This window comes from Caretta caretta, chromosome 4 (genome assembly GCF_965140235.1).
Source record: "Caretta caretta isolate rCarCar2 chromosome 4, rCarCar1.hap1, whole genome shotgun sequence".
In the NCBI taxonomy this organism is placed as follows: Eukaryota; Metazoa; Chordata; order Testudines; family Cheloniidae; genus Caretta; species Caretta caretta.
The window spans coordinates 28,774,900-28,795,582 of record NC_134209.1 but is presented as its reverse complement, the minus strand read 5'-3'; the positions used below and the strand labels follow the sequence as shown (position 1 = coordinate 28,795,582).

General features: G+C 38.9%; 1 protein-coding gene across 6 annotated transcripts in view; it reads left to right on the top strand.

The window, feature by feature from the left end:
* WDFY3 (WD repeat and FYVE domain containing 3) overlaps positions 1-20,683 on the top strand; it is a 306,761-nt gene that overhangs the window by 173,321 nt on the left and 112,757 nt on the right. For all 6 annotated transcript variants that reach the window (XM_075127477.1, XM_048848044.2, XM_048848041.2 and 3 more), the window contains 7 exons: positions 3,229-3,329; positions 4,922-5,140; positions 8,888-9,069; positions 11,523-11,754; positions 15,042-15,202; positions 17,081-17,192; positions 17,616-17,806. In XM_075127477.1, the coding sequence (XP_074983578.1) occupies positions 3,229-3,329; positions 4,922-5,140; positions 8,888-9,069; positions 11,523-11,754; positions 15,042-15,202; positions 17,081-17,192; positions 17,616-17,806 (1,198 nt within the window). The remainder of the gene's footprint in view (positions 1-3,228; positions 3,330-4,921; positions 5,141-8,887; positions 9,070-11,522; positions 11,755-15,041; positions 15,203-17,080; positions 17,193-17,615; positions 17,807-20,683) is intronic.

The window sequence follows — 20,683 nt, the reverse complement described above, 5'->3', positions numbered from 1 at the left end:
GGGTACAGATGTGGGGACCTGCCTGAAAGACCCCCTAAGCTTATTCTTACCAGCTTAGGTTAAAAACTTCCTCAAGGTACAGACTTTGCCTTGTCCTTGAACCCTATGCTTCCACCACGAAGTGTGTTAAACAAAGAACAGGGAAAGAGCCCACTGGGAGACGTCTTCCTCCCAAAATATCCCCCCAAGCCCTACACCCCCTTTCCTGGGGAAGGCTTGATAAAAATCCTCACCAATTTGCATAGGTGAACACAGACCCAAACCCTTGGATCTTAAGAACAAGGAAAAAGCAATCAGGTTCTTAAAAGAAGAAGTTTAATTAAAGAAAAGATAAAAGAATCACCTCTGTAAAATCAGGATGGTAAATACCTTACAGGGTAATCAGATTCAAAACACAGAGAATCCCTCTAGGCAAAACCTTAAGTTATAAAAAGACACGAAAACAGGAATATACATTCCATTCAGCACAGCTATTTTACCAGCCATTAAACAAAAGAAAATCTAACATATTTCTCGCTAGATTGCTTACTAACTTTTTACAGGAGTTCTGAGCTGCATTTCTGATCCATTCCCGGCAAAAGCATCACACAGACAGACAGACACTTTGTTTCCCCCTGACTCCAGCTTTGAAAGTATCTTGTCTCCTCATTGGTCATTTTGGTCAGGTGCCAGCGAAGTTATCTTAGCTTCTTAACTCTTAAATTGGTTAGTCTCTAAGGTGCCACAAGTACTCCTTTTCTTTTTACAGGTGAAGGGGTTTTGCCTGTGGCCAGGAGGGATTTTATAGTTCTGTATACAGAAAGGTGGTTACTCTTCCCTTTATATTTATGACAACAGCCATAACATATTAAACCACTGATGGGTCACCCAAAGTTCAAGTGTAAAGGTCAACAAGATGCTGATTCTCTTGCAGGCAGAAGATCACCTAACTTGCACCAAGGCAATCCATATAAAGGGAAACCAGAACACAAAAGCAGACTTGATATGTCATCAGCAGGTGGACAACTTGAAAATGTTTCTGAACCAAGAATTATTCAATTGATATCCAGAGAGCTACCCTTAGCTAGACCTATTTGCATCAAGTCAAAACCCAAACGTGAAACTACTTTTCCTCAGGTCAGGGAAGCAGAACTGGGATTATTGGAGACAGATGGCCTGGCTCACAGATGTCCTAATACAGTTTGTCTACACTTTCACTCTCCACCATTAAGAAGAGTGATTCAGAAGGTTAGAAAGGGGCGAGTGTGTGTTGATCATTCTCATTCACCAAGAATTTGCCAAAGAGACCATGCTACTCAAACCAAGTGGAGCTATTACAGAGGTCTTTGTTCACCTTCCCAGTAGGCAGGATCTCTTATCCCAGGCCTTGCTCCTGCCTCCAGACATAGATTACCTGAACTGAAAAGCTTGGCTACTGGGTATCAAGTTCTGAACAAAATTAGATAGCATCTTTCCTGGCCTCAACATATGCAACTGTTCTAGTACAATTGTCTTACTAATATCAAAATGATCACCACCACAAAAGGACAGGTATTCCAGCTTTTCTGTATTCTTCACCAAACTGTTTAGACCTGGTTTAAGATTACCACCCACCTACCATCATATTGCTGATCTTTAAGATAAGCAGTGTCATAAATGCAGGCTTGGCTTGTTTCTCTCTTCGGTGACCTCATTATATTGAAGGTTTCTTAGGGCAGCATGACAATCTCAACCAGCAAGGTAGTTCTATCTTCCCTTCTTGGGATCTGCCTACATGCTCTCACATGCAGTCCTTTTCAATCAGTGGAATCTAATTCCCTGTAATTCCTCTCCATGAAGATGTGCTTCCTGGTAGTAATCACACCAGCAAAAAGAGTGTCATAAATTTCTGGTTTCAGAGTAACAGCTGTGTTAGTCTGTCTTTGCAAAAAGAAAAGGAGTACTTGTGGCACCTTAGAGACTAACCAATTTATTTGAGCATGAGCTTTCGTGAGCTACAGCTCACTTCATCGGATGCATACCGTGGAAACTGCAGTGTTTTCCACGGTATGCATCCGATGAAGTGAGCTGTAGCTCACGAAAGCTCATGCTCAAATAAATTGGTTAGTCTCTAAGGTGCCACAAGTACTCCTTTTCTTTTCATAAATTTCTGTTCTTGAAAGACATGAGCCTTATTCTGTTTTACCCGAGGACACAGTAGCTATTTGGACTCCAAAGTCGTTTGTCACTTTAAAGAAGTTAGCCGGGGCTCGTCCCTCTCCAGGGCGGCGGGGGACCACACCACCTCACTACAGTCACCAAAGTATAAACTCTTCCTTATTTCAGAGGTAATCAGTCTTCCCTCACTTTGCCCAAGGCCTCAACAATTGAAAGAAGAAACACAGCACATGCTAGATGTGGGAAGAGCAGTGGAAATACATCTTGTCAAAACTAGCCAGTCTAGGAAAATACTTTATTCCTTTCCTACCATCCTAAATACTTGGGCCTGAACGCATATAAATCCTCCACAGCTCGTTAGCCAGATGCATCTCTAAAGCATACTTATTGTAGATAAACTGGTTACTTTAAAGGGTCAGGGAACACTCAACACATTCCATAGTGGCATCCTGAGAAATGTTGTCAGCCACCACAGAGGAAATCTGTAAAACTGCTGTCTGTTCGTCCATTAACAGTTCTTTTTAAAGCACTATAGACTTGACTTTCACTTCCCTGCAGAAGTATACTTTGGCACAAAGGTGCTCCAGGTATCTGCCATATACAGTGTAAGTTGTTTAGGTAGATATAGTGGAATATAACAAAATAAGAGTGTTGAAGGTGTTTATATTAAATCTAATAAGAATTTAGGGTGATATCCTGAATCCCTCTGATTCTTTAGCTGACACAGCTCTCAATACAAATTACCAGTCCTAAAGGCTGTGGGGAGTTATGACTGACTGCAGTATCTTCCAATGGCCATTGGATAGAGGCCCTAGAGCTTCATGGATCAGTGTCCACTGCCTCTGGTATTTACAGTAAGACAGACACTGACAAAATATCTTGAGGAGAGGTCAGTCCTGGAAAGAAAATTAAGGGGTAATACATTTTTTTGTATTCTCTGTGTAAGCAAGTGAATTCAAGTACGGTGTGGGCATGTTACAGTACCTTTTTCCAGGTTAGATTTTTTTTATGTATAAAATAGAGATTGGAAAATTGCATTGATATTTGGCTGTCACAAACACTAATGTAGAGATCTTTTATTTGTTTTAACAGCTGTCTATTCTTGCCAAGTTTGGCTCCCCACAATGCACCTACAAATAATGCTGTCACAACAGGTCTTGTTGATGGTGCTGTAGTCAGTGGAATTGGAACTGGTAAGTACATACAGCTGTTTACAATATTATATATTAATGACTGTACTATTTAGGACTGCTGTATTGCTCTATTAACCACAAAGCGATAGCAGAATGTATTCGCCCCTCTCAAATAGTCTAGAGCTCTTCTTATATCTTATTTATATACTTTTCTATTGCTTTCTACTGCATCAGCAAAAACAAATAGAAAATGTAGAAATGTTTTACAGTGAAAGATTTTTCAGCAGAAGGTTGAACTGTGTAAAAGGAATGTATGTGATACAAATGTACTGTGGTGTGTGTGTGTGTGTGTATATCTGAACACGACATAGTCAAATTTATTCCTTCAGAAGACACATGTTAAGAGAACATTAAGATTGCAGTGTTAAACAACCAAAATTCAGGAAGTGCTATAATTTAGGTCACACATACAAACCTAATTGTTTATGCAATAATCATTGTTGCATCGTCACAATACTGTTATTTATTCAGGATCCCAGCCTCCCTCAGTGCATAGAATAAATGGTACTGAAATAAAACAGATGTTGAAACATGTATTATTTTGGTCTTCCCTTTTTAAGGAGTAGACCTCTGTCACATGTGAGCCCTGATTCAATTTTCATTGTAGTCCATGGAAAGACTCCTATTGACTTCAGTGGCAGTTAGCACAGGCCTTCATTGTACATCATACGGTTGGTACACTTACAGCTCAATTCTGCTGTGTTGCACCGCTTAAATTGAGTTAGTTCATTAACTTCATTTCACTAGATGTACTACAATCTACACTATTGTAATTACAGAGTTAGCCCAGAGTGGGAAACGGATTCATAAGACTCCTGTCTTAGTCATGAGGTACCCCTAACATTCACTGACAGAATACTGTCCAAGCTGAATGAATCAAGAATCCTGTGGCGATAGATAACTGCATGTGACAAAGTTAAGAATGCACATCTATAATATAGAACTGTTTAGTAGACAGCACTTAAATTCTCTTCTTTTCCCTGATTAAAGGACTTGCTTTAAAGAACTGCCTCATTCAATGTGAACTTTAAGAGATCAAATGAAATGAGGTAAACCTCATACAGATAGGCCCTTTGAGGCATGAGTCACCAAATTCCATACACATTCAAGCACACTACAGCCTTTTCCTTTTAGAATTTTTTTTTGTACAGCAGTCTCATAATTAAAAGTTTCCCACCTGTGGATGAATTGTAATTTTTTTTTTGTAATAATTATAGCCCTGTCAAATCAAAACAAAGTTCACTGTGACACTGAAAGTGCCTAAGGACTGTGAGCCTGTCAAATTTCAATTATTTTTTCCGAAGAACTGACGCTGAGTGTTGGGGGGGGGGGTTGAGGTGGGGGAGAGGGAATTTTTTTTATAAACTGGAAAAGTGAGCTCTTTTCCCTTTCCTTATTCTCAAAAATAGTTAGCTGTGTGTGTGTGTGTGTGTGTGTTAGTTACCCTCAGCCAGAGAGTAGACTTGTAAAATGTCAGCCCAGAAAGCGAAAGCTTATAAGCAACTGCAAAAAGGAACTTCAGAATGGAAATGCTTGTGCAACCTTAACTATTGCTGCTACAACTATAATCAAATTTTGTTTTTTTGTTTTAGGGGAAAGGTTTTTTCCTCCACCATCTGGTTTAAGCTATTCAACTTGGTTTTGCATTGAGCGTTTTAGCACACCTCCTAATAACCATCCAGTCAGACTATTTACTGTTGTGCGACGAGCAAACTCTTCAGAGCAGCACTATGTATGCCTTGCCATTATCCTCTCAGCAAAAGACCGATCACTAATTGTTTCAACTAAAGAAGAACTGCTTCAAAACTATGGTAAGAGGTGTGCTGTATTCTCATATTTTTGATAGTATTATGGAGGTATGAGAATAGTTAAGTTGATGTCTAGGTATTGCAGCTGATGGAATTTTCACTGAAATATTTCTTTCTCTAAATGACTTTTGCAACAAATGAAATGCAAAGCACACTTCTGTTTCTCTGTGAATTTTTAAGGGTATCTTTGAGAAGTTGGTGTGTGCATGTAAATAAAATGACCACCAACTTCGGGGTACAGATTTCAGGGAGGAGAACCTCACCATTTTTGAAAGTCTTTCTGCTCCTAAATTAACTAATATGTTCACTTCAGACTTCGTGCTGTGGGTCAGAAATGCAAACCTTACTACCATTACTCTAAAAAAGCTAACAAGACATACAAAGGTTATATATATAAAAAAAGAAAAGGAGTGCTTGTGGCACCTTAGAGACTAACAAATTTATTTGAGCATAAGCTTTTGTGAACTACAGCTCACTTCATTGGATGCATTCAGTGGAAAATACAGTGGGGAGATTTATATACACAGAGAACATGAAACAATGGGTGTTACCATACACACTGTAATGGGAGTGATCAGGTAAGGTGAGCTATTACCAGAAGGAGAGCAGGGTGAGTGGGGGAACCTTTCATCTTGGCTATGCCAATGTTTTCTGGCCATTTGGAAGAGATCAACCATTTACCTCCAGTCTTAATGTTACAGTCATTCTACAGAAGTGCCTGCAGAGGGCATGTGGCCTCATGCACTGTCTGTGACTGGAGGTGTAAGGGTAATGATAGGCATCTGAATAATTAGAGTTAGCTGTCTGTATTGATACTCTTCATAACTTTTAAAAAGTAGCATTATTAGATATGGAAGCTCCTATTATATTTTCCTCTAATTTTAACTATCTTGAAAAACATGCTCTAATTAAACCAAGTGTAGGGGAATAGCAAAGGTCTAAAGATTCTGCAAAGAAAGTTTTCAGCCTAATTTCAAACTTAATTTATATGAAAACTAGAAATTACCTTGAGTAAGAAGATTAAATGAGTGTTAATGTAGAATTCTTTAGAACTTATGTGAAGATTGAGCCAATAATGCTTGTAAATTCCTAGTCTTCTAGAAGAGATGATTAAACTTAAAAGGGACAACTTTCAAGGCTGTAAATGTGTAGTAGAGGTTAATGGTTCAAAAGTAGGTTAAAAGGTATCCTTTTAGCATTGAACTCAGATGCTATGAAAGAGTTGATTGTTCTCAGGTAGGTCTAACAATGTGATTGTCTTTTAAGTGGGCTTGAAACAATATGAACAGGTAATCCAGACTATGGACACAAAGTAAATTCAGCTAGTTACTAAAAACTTATATTATTCCCATTGGAGCTGCATGCATTAAGCACTTTCATGATCTGAATTACTTGTAGAAAGTTGAGCAGATCATACTTTGTAGTATTCCTCTTTTTTTACATTAATGTCATATTCATATTGTTACAAATGTCAGAAGTTCAAGAAATAAAAATGAAAAACTTAATAGCCATAACACAGTGGGTTCTAAAATTCTTCAATCGCACACGTATTGTTTTATACCTCTGTTTGTGAAACTGTAGACTCTTCTTGGGGGAGAAATATATCTTGATAAATTTGTATAATTGCTTTTGCCTGCATGTAAGCAAAACTTGAACATTTCAAGCTTCAAGTGGTATGTTTCTCACTCTTCCAAGAAGTACTGGATTTGAAAAGGCATTTTCAGGGAAGACCTGAAGCTTTTTGACCAGTTACAAACACTGTTGTTTAATTGGCTGGGAAAATCTGCTCTGGTAAAGTGTCACCCTACCATTTTCTGATGATTGGCTAGTTGGTGTTGTAAAGTATGAAGGAAATAAGTACCTAAGAACTGATATAACAAGCCTGCCAGAGGTTCCAGTTTTGAAAGTGGTGATGGTATTTTGGATCAAAGTGTTTACTTGAGGATTCTTTTCGTAATCAAGAATTGTGTACCCCTGAAGTGTTTGGCTTGTGAGAAACAAGTTTGAAAAAGATGGTGTGTGTTTACAAGTTATTTCTGGGTCACCTGGGTTTTGTCCTTCTTTTTCTTGAAATCTATAAGGAAATCAGAGTTTTCCCCAGATGCTGTCGCTAAGGTGAGAAGTGAGTAGGTTCTTGCCTGAATAGACAAAGATGAAAGGAAGGCTGAGAGAACTCAGTTTCTATTAAGTTCTTCCCTGGTAGATGAATCTTCAAGGTTTTTTCCCCCCTCTAGATCTAAAATAGAGCTTGAAGCAGTGACTGCATAAGAAGCTAGTGTAATTGGGTCTTGGGAATTGTTCATGCCTTCCAAAATTAAATTTAAAATGCTTGTTACACAAAATGAGCAATGTTACAGTTAAAGTAAAGCACATTCAATGTTTTGAAAATGAAATCAGCAGTTCTTTTTGAAGAGTTAAGAACTAGGAAAGAGCACAGTATAGTTCTGGTCCTGCTAAAACACTAAATTGCAGTGTCAATTTTGGCAAATTACTTTATACTCACTGGCTCCCCAGATATAAATTGGAGATAATAAGTCTCATCTATGTTACACAGACATTTTGAAGATTGATTACATAATATTTGTATGGAATTTTAAGTAATTATTTTATAGTTTTAAATAAAATTGATACAACTAACTTATTATTTTCATTTATACTTGGCAAATTTGCATTGAAAAAGTCTCAGATTTTAAGACAATTTCCAGATTGAAGCAAAAACTATTCAGGAAATTTTTCCAAATTTTGTACTTTTCCAGTGGCCTTAATGTTCTGATTTATACTATTTTCTTTCTGAATCTCATGAAAGATTAATGAACTGTTATTTCAAGGTTTCTCAAAATTGAGGGTTTTTTAATTTGGCAGTTCCTTTTTCCTCTGTACAGTAGTTGAAAAAGAAAAAAAACTCACTAAAACATCATCAACATTTCTGAGAGAACCAATATCACAGGTCAAAGTTCCCTATGACCTTATGAAAACTCCTCATCTGTGTCCCACCTTTATATGACTTGGTCACTAGTTAATCCATCTTTTGTAAAGTTTTTAATGTTGGTCCTTCCTAATAAATTTGCATAAGATTAATTAGGGTGGGATTTTCAAAATTGCTTTCCTACTTCTCTTCCCACTAGTCAGTGGTAAAACTCCTCTTGACTTCAGTGGGATTTGAGCTGGGACAATGTTGAGCAATTTTGAAAACTCCACCCTTAGTACTCATACAGAAAGTACTAGAGTCTTGATAGTACATCATTTTGTGTCATTTATGTACTTCCACAATGAAAGTGAAGAAAAATATTGCCGCAGGGAGATAGGGCTTCAAGTTACTATTTCAAAGCAGGTAGGAACAATAAGAGAAATGAAGTCAAAAAAATTAATCAGTGCCCTTAGGATTTTCTTGGATAAAAAGTAAAGAAGCATAAGTGCAGAAACTGTTAAAACTAATAATGCTATACCAATTTCTCTTTCTGCAACTCTGTAAGGGAATTTATACTATCAGACTCTGAAAATACATGCTCAAAGTAAACTTGAAAAATTCTGTGTTCACTCTTTCCATTTTAATTGAAAGTAAAGGAATATTTGATTTACTCAGATCATGTAACTTTTTATTGGGTTTTTGGTTGCCTTGAAATATATTTGCTTTCTGAAATGTCAACCTTAATTTATTGATTTATAGTATTTTAATGTAAAGTCTAAGGAAATAGAGGCGTAGACTGTTATGATAGCCACCATTTCCTATTAATAGTCCTTTCTTTTTAGTTGATGACTTCAGTGAAGAATCATCCTTCTATGAGATTCTCCCTTGTTGTGCTCGATTTCGCTGTGGTGACCTCATAGTGGAAGGCCAGTGGCATCATCTTGTTCTGGTGATGAGTAGAGGCATGCTGAAAAACAGTACAGCTGCACTTTACCTTGATGGACTGCTTGTTAATACTGTGAAGGTGGAGTAAAAACTTTACATTTTACCTTGTGTTGTTCCAGTAGGCTTATATATTTTCTTTTACATTATACTGATGTATTTTACTTGTGCCCATGGCAATGGAGCATCATTGCTTCCAAATAGAGAAGACTTTTTCTAAGTTCCCTGCGTCATTCCTTATACACACCATCTGTAACAAATGAAGCAGGGGGTTCTACAAACATCCTCCTTCATTACTCAATCTTGATTCAGTCCTGCTACTATTAAAAGGAAAGAGGTAAAAAGCAAAATCTATTATGTGCTTTGTAAGAACAATCCCATCGTTCGTTTTGATAGGATTTGAATCCTGAACCTTCAGAACTGCAGCATATCTTAAACTATTGGACTAACTACATTAGACCGCAGAAGGCTGTTACCCCAGGGAGGGAGTGGGTTGTTGAGGCTACGCCCTGGGTCTGAAGTTTAATGGGGGGAGCTTGACCCACTCTTGCCTTTCCTTCTGGGAGACTTTGCCCATGTGGTATCTTCAACGGTGGGAATGACCCAGTGGGGCCATATGTTGGGTTCGGGGTGTGGTGTATTCGGGAGGAGTATTTATAATGGAAAGCATTAGGCAATTTAAATAGAAGGATTGCAATAAGCAGTCCTTACATTATTTTTTATTGAGGGGTGAGGAATGCCTAATTGTACAGGTCAGGAATTTGATACCCAAGTGACTAAACTATGAAGCCTAAGACAGAGTAGCAAATATCAGTGAGGGTTTGATTCTGCAAGGTGTACTAATAGTTCTTCACTTCGTACTGAAGTCATTGGGACTGGAGGGAACTCAACACTGGGCAGGATTGGGCCTCAAGGGAACTGGATCGGTATTGAGGAAAAGATGACATTCCTTCTAATAGACCTAAAACGCTACAGGTGAAACAATGTTTTAACTATAAACATATGTCTGACACTCTGTACTAATCCTGCAAAATGAGGAATATAATAGTTTTGATGAACCTCAGTATTTCATACAAATTATTACCCTTTTTTAATCTGATGATTTGTCTATGTTCATGTACGCGTAACCCACTTCTCTCATTTAAGATGTTTTTTTCCAGCTGTATGAATCTAGTTAATTTGTATAAAATAAAAGATGGCAGTTTTTGTGTTGTTTAAGTAAGGGAGAGCTTAGTTGCATGGCGCTAGAACAAATCTCTTGTTTAGATTCTTCCATGAAGTGAGAGATCAACATGTCCGCTTCTTTAAGCCTTCCAGATTGGATTTATATGAATGCTATAATGGTGTGAAGCAAAATATTCCTGATACAAAATTTGAAAGAAGCAGAATTGAAAGAGCTCTCTATCATGTTACTGAAAAGAGAAAATGTGCAAAAAAGCTTTGGAACCATTGTAAAAGGGCAGTCTTCCAAAAATGTTTTTCTTTCCCAGAGCCTGATGAAACTTCCAGGGTATAATTGTAGACGTATGTTTGTGTGCTACAGAATCTGTTTATCTTCTAAGCAGTTCTATTTTCCTTAAATGTAAATGCCGGAGTTTTGCATGAAGCTACAATGATGAATTTGAGCAGGAAATTGGTTGATAATGGCAGTCCTTACTTTAAGGATTTTATGTAAAGACCTCAAGGGTCTATAGCAAATTGTAGCATTAAATTTCATTTAGTATACAAATTTGGAGACCATTGTTGCAGACTTTGTTCCATATATTTAAAAAAAACCTTTGTACTGTATATTGGGAAGTACCTGTTTAGTGGTTGCACTTACTGTATATGGGGCAGTGTTTATTCCTTAGATCAGAAAGGCAAACTTATTTCTGTTTCCCTGTCACTGGAATGAAATAACCTTGCTTATTTGTGCATCAGCATGATCAGTGGTGTGAACTACCATTGCTGTTATCTTAAATTTTTAAAGAATAAGTGCAGGGATCACTAGAGTATAAAATATGGTTATATCAGAAATATTAACTGTAATTTTGTGTTCTAGTGATTTTGTCTGGCATGTTAGGCTTTCGTTGTTTTTTTGTTTGTTTTTTAGACTAAAGGTACAAAGATACAATGGCGATGAGAGCGATAAAAGAGCCAGTAAATAAAACAATGAATCTAGAGTAACTTCTCTATCAGTGTGTAACAACTTCAAAATAAGCCAAATGTTAGGAGTTACTTGTGTTCTTTAAAACTCTTTTAGAAAGAGCTTGGTTATGGGACATAGCATGGCCATAGGTGCTAGAACTATGGGAGGGGAGGCGGGTGCTGCAGCACCCCCAGGTTTTACGCAGGGCTCAGCTTCCTCCAGCCCCGAGGCTCTGCTCCCGCCAGCCCCTCACCCAGGGCTCCACGCCTGCCCCCAGCTGTGGTTCCAGCCTCTGTCTGCATCCCCCCTCCTAGAGCCACAACCGTGCTCCCAGCCGTTATTTACTTTCTTTTTGTGACAGCTTTGTACTCCTCCTAACAGCTTTGTCACTTGTTTCTCTTTTACAGCTTCACTATGTTCACAGTACCCCAGGCGGGTCAGGTTCTACTAATCCACCCGTAGTCAGCACAGTTTATGCCTATACTGGCACACCGCCTGCCCAACGCCAGATCTCCTCCCTGGTTTGGCGTCTGGGACCAACGCATTTCGTAGAGGAAGTCTTGCCTCTTTCAAGTGTTAGCACCATTTATGAGCTGGGACCAAATTATGTTGGAAGCTTTCAAGCAGTGTACATCCCATGTAAGTACAAATACATTTGTTGTAAATGATTTTAGGGAGGATTATGTTTTTGGATCTTTTTTAATCCCGAATCTACCCTACGAACAATGAAAGCCCCCCATTTACTTACTGTTTGAGAAAGGTGAGGGCCCAGCAACTCATAGGAAAAGGGGTTACTATGAACCAAACTCTTAAGAGCTCAGAATTATCTCAGAATTATTGTTTTAACATATGGACTGTGAATTAATTATTGGTCTCCAGCATCAATATAGAATATCATAATTCTTTTAATTGATCCACTGATTTAAACAAAGTTATATTGAAATGTAATTGCTTATGGTGCCTAAACATAGTTCAACGGAGAATAAAATTACACTGGACAAAATGTAGTGCATACAAAATTATTACCAGTTTATTGCAAACAAAGGAGAGTAATGGTTACATTGGTATTGTAACCATTTTTTGAGAGTTCTTTTTGGAAATAGAATGTGGTGATGGTGTGGTGATCGGAAAACATGGTCACTTGATTTCAGAAACATGTTGAATAGCTCTGTCTGGAACAGCTCAGACAGTGTGTTCCTCCTCATTTGCTCTGGCAGGATGATGAACAGCCATCATTCAGGATTTTTCTACTTTGTAGAGCTCCCTCTTTTGCCTCTGCATTCAGATTCCTACCTCACTGAAAGCAACATGCAGGAAGGAAATTTCCATGGCTACCTCTAATAGTCACAGAACTCTCAAGCACAAAAGGCTAAAGAAAAAATGAAAAACCAACAGAAAAAATCAAGCGTGCTGCTTCTTACAGTAGCTTTTTCCCACAGGGACCTTAACATTTTTCTGCTGTCACTGAGAAAAACCTCCATTATCTCAGAGGAGTAAGGCAGTGGGTGAAATGAGCTGTGACAGACAAAACTAACCACAGAGCTTTCCTGAAGGACGAAAGAATCTCTCACGTGATCCCAAAGGCTGTCCCAAAAGTTGGAACAGAGACAGCATTTGAAGTGGTGTCTGGAGCTGAGGACAAAACTCAGTCAAAGAGGAAAGAAGCTCATCTTAGAGGCTTTCCAACCAGTTCCCAAGATTTGAGGAATCCTTGTTATAGACCTGTTCACAACAAAAGTCAGTGTCAAGTGCTCCTTTTCCTGGCAGCAGGTATCCAGACCCAATAACTCTAGCTCTGGATCCATTTGCTATTCCGTTAATCTTTTCTCTAGATTACAGTCCTCCTGCTCATGTGGTGAGTCCTAAAGAAAACTGCTCAGCACATGAGTACATCTGATGAAGTGAGCTGTAGCTCACGAAAGCTCATGCTCAAATAAATTGGTTAGTCTCTAAGGTGCCACAAGTACTCCTTTTCTTTTTGCTCAGCACAAGACTTCTTAAAATCTAGTTGCCAAAAGTGACCAAGGCAGGGTTGGCACATGGACCTGCTGGTGCAAGAAGTAAACATCCCTATGCTCTTATGCAAAGAGCTTATTCAGTAGGGTCCAGTGATGACTCAGACCCAGGACTCCTGAGTCTCTTCTCCCGTCTCACTGAAGCTAAGTTTCTTCATTGGGGTGTTTTAGGTTGTACTGCACCCATGAAAAAGTGACCACTTTCACTTTCTTCCTGTACAAGCTGAGTTTTTCCATGTGATGGAAGGCAAAGATTTTTTTTTTCTATCCAGCTAGGCAGGCTAGAATGTTTTTGTCAAAGGCCTAGCCACTTGTTCCTTTACTGTGAGCTGTGCTAAGCACTGTAAGGGGTTTGGTAGATTGTACAACTGTGGGGCCTTCTTCCTTGGTATCAGATTTCCTGAAGGGTAGGTGCCTTTTTCTGCCCTCAATCTGGTTAACTTCCCAGTGCCTCTGGGTAGTCTGAACCTGTATCAAACTGCCTTCAGCCCGCCCTGCTGGCAGATTTGCATTTTTCTCCCTGAGGCTCGTTGTTGGAGGCCAAATCCTTTACCTAGGAGAACAGGAGAGCTCTCTGTTTTCCTGAAATCCTCTATGTTGGGTCTTGCAGAGAGATAAACTGGTCTCTGTAGGTCAGTGCTACTCAAAGTGGTCGTCCGTGGACCGGTGCCGGTCTGTGAGCAATCGGCTACTGGTCTGCGCTCACATTGGGAAAAAAATTTGCCAGTCCCCCACATCAGATAGCTTGAGAAGCACTGCTGTAGGTCATTTGCCCATCATATATTTTGCCAATAGTCCTGTCCCTCTTTCAGCTAACCAGGATGCCTTCTTTCTAAGTTTCTGTCCCAGTCTGAAGCCATAAAGAGAAAAACCTGGTGCAGTCTGGACCCCAGAAGGGTCCTCAAGATACACGTAGATTAGAAATCTTCAGGGAAATAGTCTTCTATTCACTGTCTTGGTGGGTTAAAGGAAAGACCTCCAGGCATCAAAATATGTCATGAACAAAAGATCAAGTCTGGTATCCAGGAGGCTTAGGAGGCCACGGGAATTCCCTGTCAGGTTAGTTTTAGAGCCTGCTCCAGTGGAGCCCTAGACACTTCCTGACCCAGAGAGAGGAGACATTAAGTGAACAGGATTTGCACTGCACTTTTTCACTAGGTATTGCAGATGCAGCTCTACCACGCAGGAGTGGAGCAGAACTTTGTAAGAAGCATCCCCTTCCAGGGCAGTGGATAAATGAGTCAGAGGTCATTTTTGCCCTTCTGACTTCCTCTGGGCCTTCAGCTCCCTCTTCTAATTCAGCCTTGGATCTCATTCTCTTTTCCTAGAGTGTTTCTCTTAGCAGAGGTACTGTCATGTTGTCGCAAACCAAGCCACAGATTAGCCAGTAAACAGCGATATTATTTGCTTATTTGGTTTCCATGGCTTGATCACAGCAGTGCATATTCCTGTTCTAGTGATTTTTCTAAGATCAGGCTTTCATAACAGACTTGCCTTCTTAGCAAGGTAAGTGGGGTGGTCTTAACAGCTCTCTTTCAGGTCAGAAAGAAATGGGGGAAACAGCCTGACTTGGTGCCCATCTTGACTGAATGAGGAGGGGGAAGCCAGAAGTTGTATTGTTGGTCACAGACAGCAGACTGGCCATTAAGGATTGATATAATTTACCTTTGAATAGGAAGGAAAATAAACATGTTTTTAATAATAGGGGCAAGTTCTATGACTTCTTGTATGTACAGTAGGAGTTTATATAGTGCTGTTGGATGTTAACTCTATCTTTAGAAAGGTTATTCGTAGCCACTGAATTTATTATTGGAGGCATATCTCTAGTGTAAAGTGTATTGCAATTTTACTTTTAAAATTTTCTAAAGAAAAATAGTTCTGGTTTTAAAATAAGTTTTTCTTATCTTAAAGGTAAAGATTCTAAATCGGAAGGAGTCAGCCCATCTCCAGTATCTTTGGTACCAGAGGAGAAAGTCTCTTTTGGTTTATATGCACTCTCAGTTTCTTCACTTACAGTGGCAAGAATAAGGAAAGTTTACAACAAATTGGATAGTAAAGCTATTGCCAAACAGGTATGTTAGAAAATACATGGTATTGACTTCAAAATTTTGCTAGGTTAAAAATGGTCTCAGACTTATAATTCTATATATTTTCACTGTTAATTTTTGTTTTTAATTCTGTCTGACATTTGGGCTCTATGCTGCTGTGATAGCAATCACCTAGGCCCAGATTCACAAAGGTATTTAGGCTCCTAATTTCCATTGAAATCTGTGGAAGTTAAGTGTCTAAATACCTTTGTGGATCTGGGTCCTATTTACTAAAAATGTTCTCCGACTTCATTTTTCTCTTAGGTAAGTTTTTTAAACTGGACTGAACCATTTTATGGGATGATGATCTTAGATGATCCTCTCCATTAGAATTACTAATGACTGTTTTATTCCTTTTTTCCCTTTGTTGCAGATGCTCGTTGTAATTCCCAATGAAAATATTTAGGGTCATACTGTAGAACAACAAAGTTGATAGTAATGGAAGTAAACATTACTAATGGCCCGATCTTCTGAATGTGCAAATGTGTGTTCTTCCATTAACCCTCATGTGCATAAACGTTTGAAGGTTAATGTCATGGGGGCAACTGCAGTTTTGACTAATTTCCTTTACTTGGAGCAAGATGATGTCTCTAATTTTTACTCTGATTTGTAAAACTGATAGTCGGTCTAACAAATGATGATCTTGGCTAATTTAATTTTTTTAACCTGTCACTGAATTGATTACTGATGGGACCACCATTTCTAAGTGTTGTAATTTGTTTCATAGAAATAGGGTCAGTGGAAATCCTAGGTCTTGTCCAACTTCTGTGATAAGTTATCTCAGTGGCCCCTTTGGGTTATTTGAAAGTTAATTTTATTTTTAAACCTTATCCATTCTTTACCATGAAAGAGAGAGAAATAGTCACATCTGTCACAGTTCAGGGCAGCTGCATCTGTATTGCCCCTCAGTAATCCAGGAAGCGCACCCACTATTAGAGACCCAAGTCCCCAGCCGTTGCCTTTCTTGGAAGGAGACCTGTGTCTCTCTCTCTTCTGACTGTAACATTTCCAGGCTGCACGGTTCCCTGGCTTCACAGCAAAAGACCATCTATGTAAACAGGCCTGCTTGCTTCTCCTTTCAGGGATGATACACAGTGTAATTGACATCAGTTATAAAGTGTCACACAGCACTTCCTATACAAACATATTTATTCTGAAGGTATAAACAGTACAAAAAAAATTATTAAAAACAATAAAAGAACCTACATACTTGCTAATAAGTTTACCAGAGATTCACCTCTCCCCTCCCGCAAAGGGGTCTGTTTTGTTTCACTAGTTCAGAAGGTGCCACAAGTACTCCTTTTCTTTTTGCGAATACAGACTAACACGGCTGTTCCTCTGAAACCTGTCATTATGCTAGTTCAGAACAGTCTCAGCTGAGAACTAGCACACACGAAAAGTTAGTAGTCCAATCTTTATTCAGTTCAGGGGTGTTTGATCTGGAGTTTCCAGGAGCAGGAAATCAGTAAACAATAGGTTTTTTGTCCCTCAGGGCATGGCTTCCAAAGAGTGGATTTTGAAGTAGATCAGTTGCATTCCCCTCATTCCTAAATATTTCCTAGGAAATCCAGTTCACACATAGTGTCCCCAAAAATGCTTTAAAATACCTAATATCTCCCAGAGATTGCATTAATCCTTCTTGCTCCTAAAGAAGTTCTATACAGTCCCACAGTAGTATGCAAACATTTGCATTTTCAATACAATGGGCCCTTAAAGGTATTAAACATGATTCAAAAAGGTTTAACTTAATTCCATAAGGTTTGCCCAAATGTTGCAGGATACTGTCGTAGAGGCACAACATCATTTTCAACAATAGCAAAAATCTTCTGACTCAATCACTCTCTTTCATGGTATTTTGTTCAGCTGGCTGTTTCTTCCCATGAGAATGCCACGCCAGTGAAGCTACTGCACAACTCAGCAGGACATCTGAATGGACCTGCACGCACCATCGGTGCAGCTCTGATAGGATATTTGGGTGAGATATTTTGATGTTAATGTGTGTTTACTGCATTAAATATTTTTGATTTACAGTATATAAGAACAAAGGTCTAGAAGGTGGATATGATTAAGTATCCATCAAATAAAGATTGTCTACATTATTTTATTGTATTAATACAGGTTATTTAGTTTATTAACATGTTTTCTTTGTTTAATTTCTACCATTAAAAAATATAAACATCACAATGACTTTCCACAATACCTATGCTTTCATTAAGCCAATTAAATAACTTAAACACAATTCTTCCTCTTCCTTTTTATGGGCTTAATAGAATTCATCAACTTTATTTTTGTTTTAATTAAACTGATAGTAGAATATGTCTGTCTTGTAATTTTTATTATTCCTGTACAAAAAGTGAGGTAGGTTTTAATTATTATATTTTTACCACCTTATGCATAGGAGTAAGAACATTTGTCCCAAAGCCTGTTGCCACTACATTACAATACATTGGTGGAGCTGCTGCTATTCTGGGTTTGGTAGCCATGGCATCTGATGTAGAAGGACTGTATGCAGCTGTGAAGGCCTTGGTGTGTGTCGTAAAGAGCAACCCACTAGCCAGCAAAGAAATGGAAAGAATCAAAGGTTATCAGGTACTTAAAAAGTCAGACATAGCAGAGCAGGTAGACTGAATTTCCATGTAACTTGGCACTCTTACATTTCAATGCACCTAAAAATTGCTTTTTATTTATTATATTTAGTATCAATAGCTGTTTTAATCTTACTACCAGTTGAATAATATAAATATGGTCTTGGACTTCATTGGGACATCCTTAAATTCCATCATGCTAAGAGCTTAATTGCCAAGAGTTTGTAGCACTCCCCCTTCATTGTCTACAAGTGTGGCTTCAATCTATGGGGAACCCCTACCAGGGATCTGTTCACCTCCCAAATAAACATTAAGTGCAACATACATTGTTCCAGAAGAGCTCTGGGTCACCACTAATAGGGTGATGCTCTACTTCTCCATGGTCAGATCATCTGAACTATTCCTTCCCTCCATTTCCGCTCCTGCTTCAGATTTTGTGCATGATCCAGCAGGACCAGACAGTTTTGGTACCTGAATCTCCTACACATGTCATCTCCGGCACCGATCATCATTTTTACGTTTCCCAATCTACTGACTCAGGGGAGTAGCAAGATATCAGGCATCCCAACCCTTGGCTACCACATCTGAGCCTGGTTTTTGGATGAGGATTGTCCTTAGAGCAATCATGTTCTTGAGCTGTACAGATTATTCTTTCTAATGGAAGGATTCCACTAGGAATTGCTGCCTAGCCAAGTGCAAGCATTTCTCTATGTGGGTGCGCTTTTCCAGAAACGTCTTCTCATTCTGGACTTTATTTTTGTTTTAATGAAACTGATAGTAAAATATGTCTGTCTTGTAATTTTTATGATTCCTGTACAAAAAGCGAGGTAGGTTTTAATTAATTTATTTTTACCACCTTATGCTTTAGGATTAAGAACATTTCTCATCCTTGAAGACACCAGGTTTGTTTGTCAGTTCCTTATGGGTCCCCTTGGCAGCAATCAGTGTATACCATGTGCCTTCATAGAGCTATTAGATCTTCGCACATCCTCTGAATAGCAGACTCTGAAAAGGCCTAATTAGTAAATTTCGGCCTATTAAAAAAGCCTACTTCTTAATAAGACTTGAACCTTGTTCTCTCAGTACTCACTAAGCCTCCTTTTGAACCATTAGCTTCTTGCTCCGTATCTCTCCTATCCATGAAGGTCACATTACTCGTAGCTATCACCTCAACCAGGAGGGTTGGTGAGCTTGGGGTGCTGATGATGGAGTTTCCTTACACTGTGTTCCATTAGGACAAGGTTTCATTACGTTTACACGCTAAATTCACCCCCAGAGTCATCTGAGTTTCACCTGAACCAGACTGTCTCCTTACCTGTGTTCGTCCCAAAACCTCACACATCCTCATAAGAAAGGAGGTTCCATTCCTTTGATGTTGGATAAGCCTTAGCCTTTTACTTTGAGAGAACAAAAACAATCAGGAAGTCCCATAGACTATTTGTTGACAAAGCAGAAAGGGTCACGGGTCAGGCTATATCCTGTTAAAGAATTTTGAAATTTTCTTGGACTGGATTTTGCTCTGTCAGCTGTCTAGTCTTCCTCTCCCTTATGGGGTAAGAGCTCATTCCACAAAAAGGCAAGCAACACCTGTGGTATTGCTTCATAAGGTGCCTTTACTTGATATTTGTAAGGCAGCTACGTGGAGCTCAGTTCACACGTTTGTGAAACACTATGTCTTTGTACAAGACTCCTCTACTAATGCATCTTTTGGAACAGCAGTTCTTTGTTCAGCTCTGCCATCTACAATCTCGCACACACCTCGTATTTGAGTACTGCTTGTCAATCACCCACAGTGGAATATGCATAGGGAACAGCACTTGAAGAGAAAGTTGCTTGCCTTATAGTAACTGGAAGTTCTGGAGTACAAGATGGCAGCTTGTGCTAGGACGTCATAGTACTGTGTACCAGCCCATTTCAAAGTCATCATTGAAGTCCTTGGGTGTTGTTGAATTAGAAGTAATTCCCAGATATTTTATTAAGACAGTCACCCTATCTTCAAATAATGATGTCCTGTTGTTCCTATAGAATATATCTGATCACATAAGACCCTGCCAATACTTAGCCTCAATTGTTGAGTTGAGGGCTGAGTGCGAGTTTTCATTCAAGCTATCTTCAGTTTTGATGGGTTTAAAAAAGACATTTAACATTATTTTAACACATTTTTAGGATGGCCTTTTCCCAAAAGGCTGCCCCAAGAGAAAAGACTGCTGTTTCAGTATTGTACTTTCTAGTTTGCTTTCAAATATTGTAACGGATCTTACACATTTAATACAATCCAGCTCAGTAGTCCATTTCTGCTCACTGGGCACAACACCCAGAATATCAAGGTTTTAGAGCTATTGATAGCATAGTACTAATCAAATCTGCCATTATGTTTTTAAAAACTTCTGGATATAAAAAGTCTCTATTGGTGTTCTGACCTAGTGTTTTGCTGGGGATTAATAAAGAACCATAATTCAGAGATACTTTTTTTTAAAATGGCAATCCTAGGACCACAGAAAAAGCATATGATCAGTTTTATGGGATTACTAGATTAGGGTCACTAAAAGTTAGAATTCAGGACTGTTCAGATTTTGGATATAAAGCACTTCTGTAACTTGCCTTTGAATCCCCTGTTATTCCCTTCCTAATACTCAGACTTCAGATTTGAAAAGCCCTCCTTGCTTTTGCCATGAAATGGCCTTTCACTTGCCATATTACACCAATGTTTTTGGAGACCTTTTGTCTGAGGTGGTACTGGTTACAGCAGTGCAAATTCAGTGCAACGCTAGACATGTGCCCCAGCCAGTGGTAAAGAATATTAGATCGTTTAGGAGCAGGGAAATATCCCTCCAGCTCAACGTGCTTGCCTTTTTCCAGTTGATCCCAATTCCATCTCCCT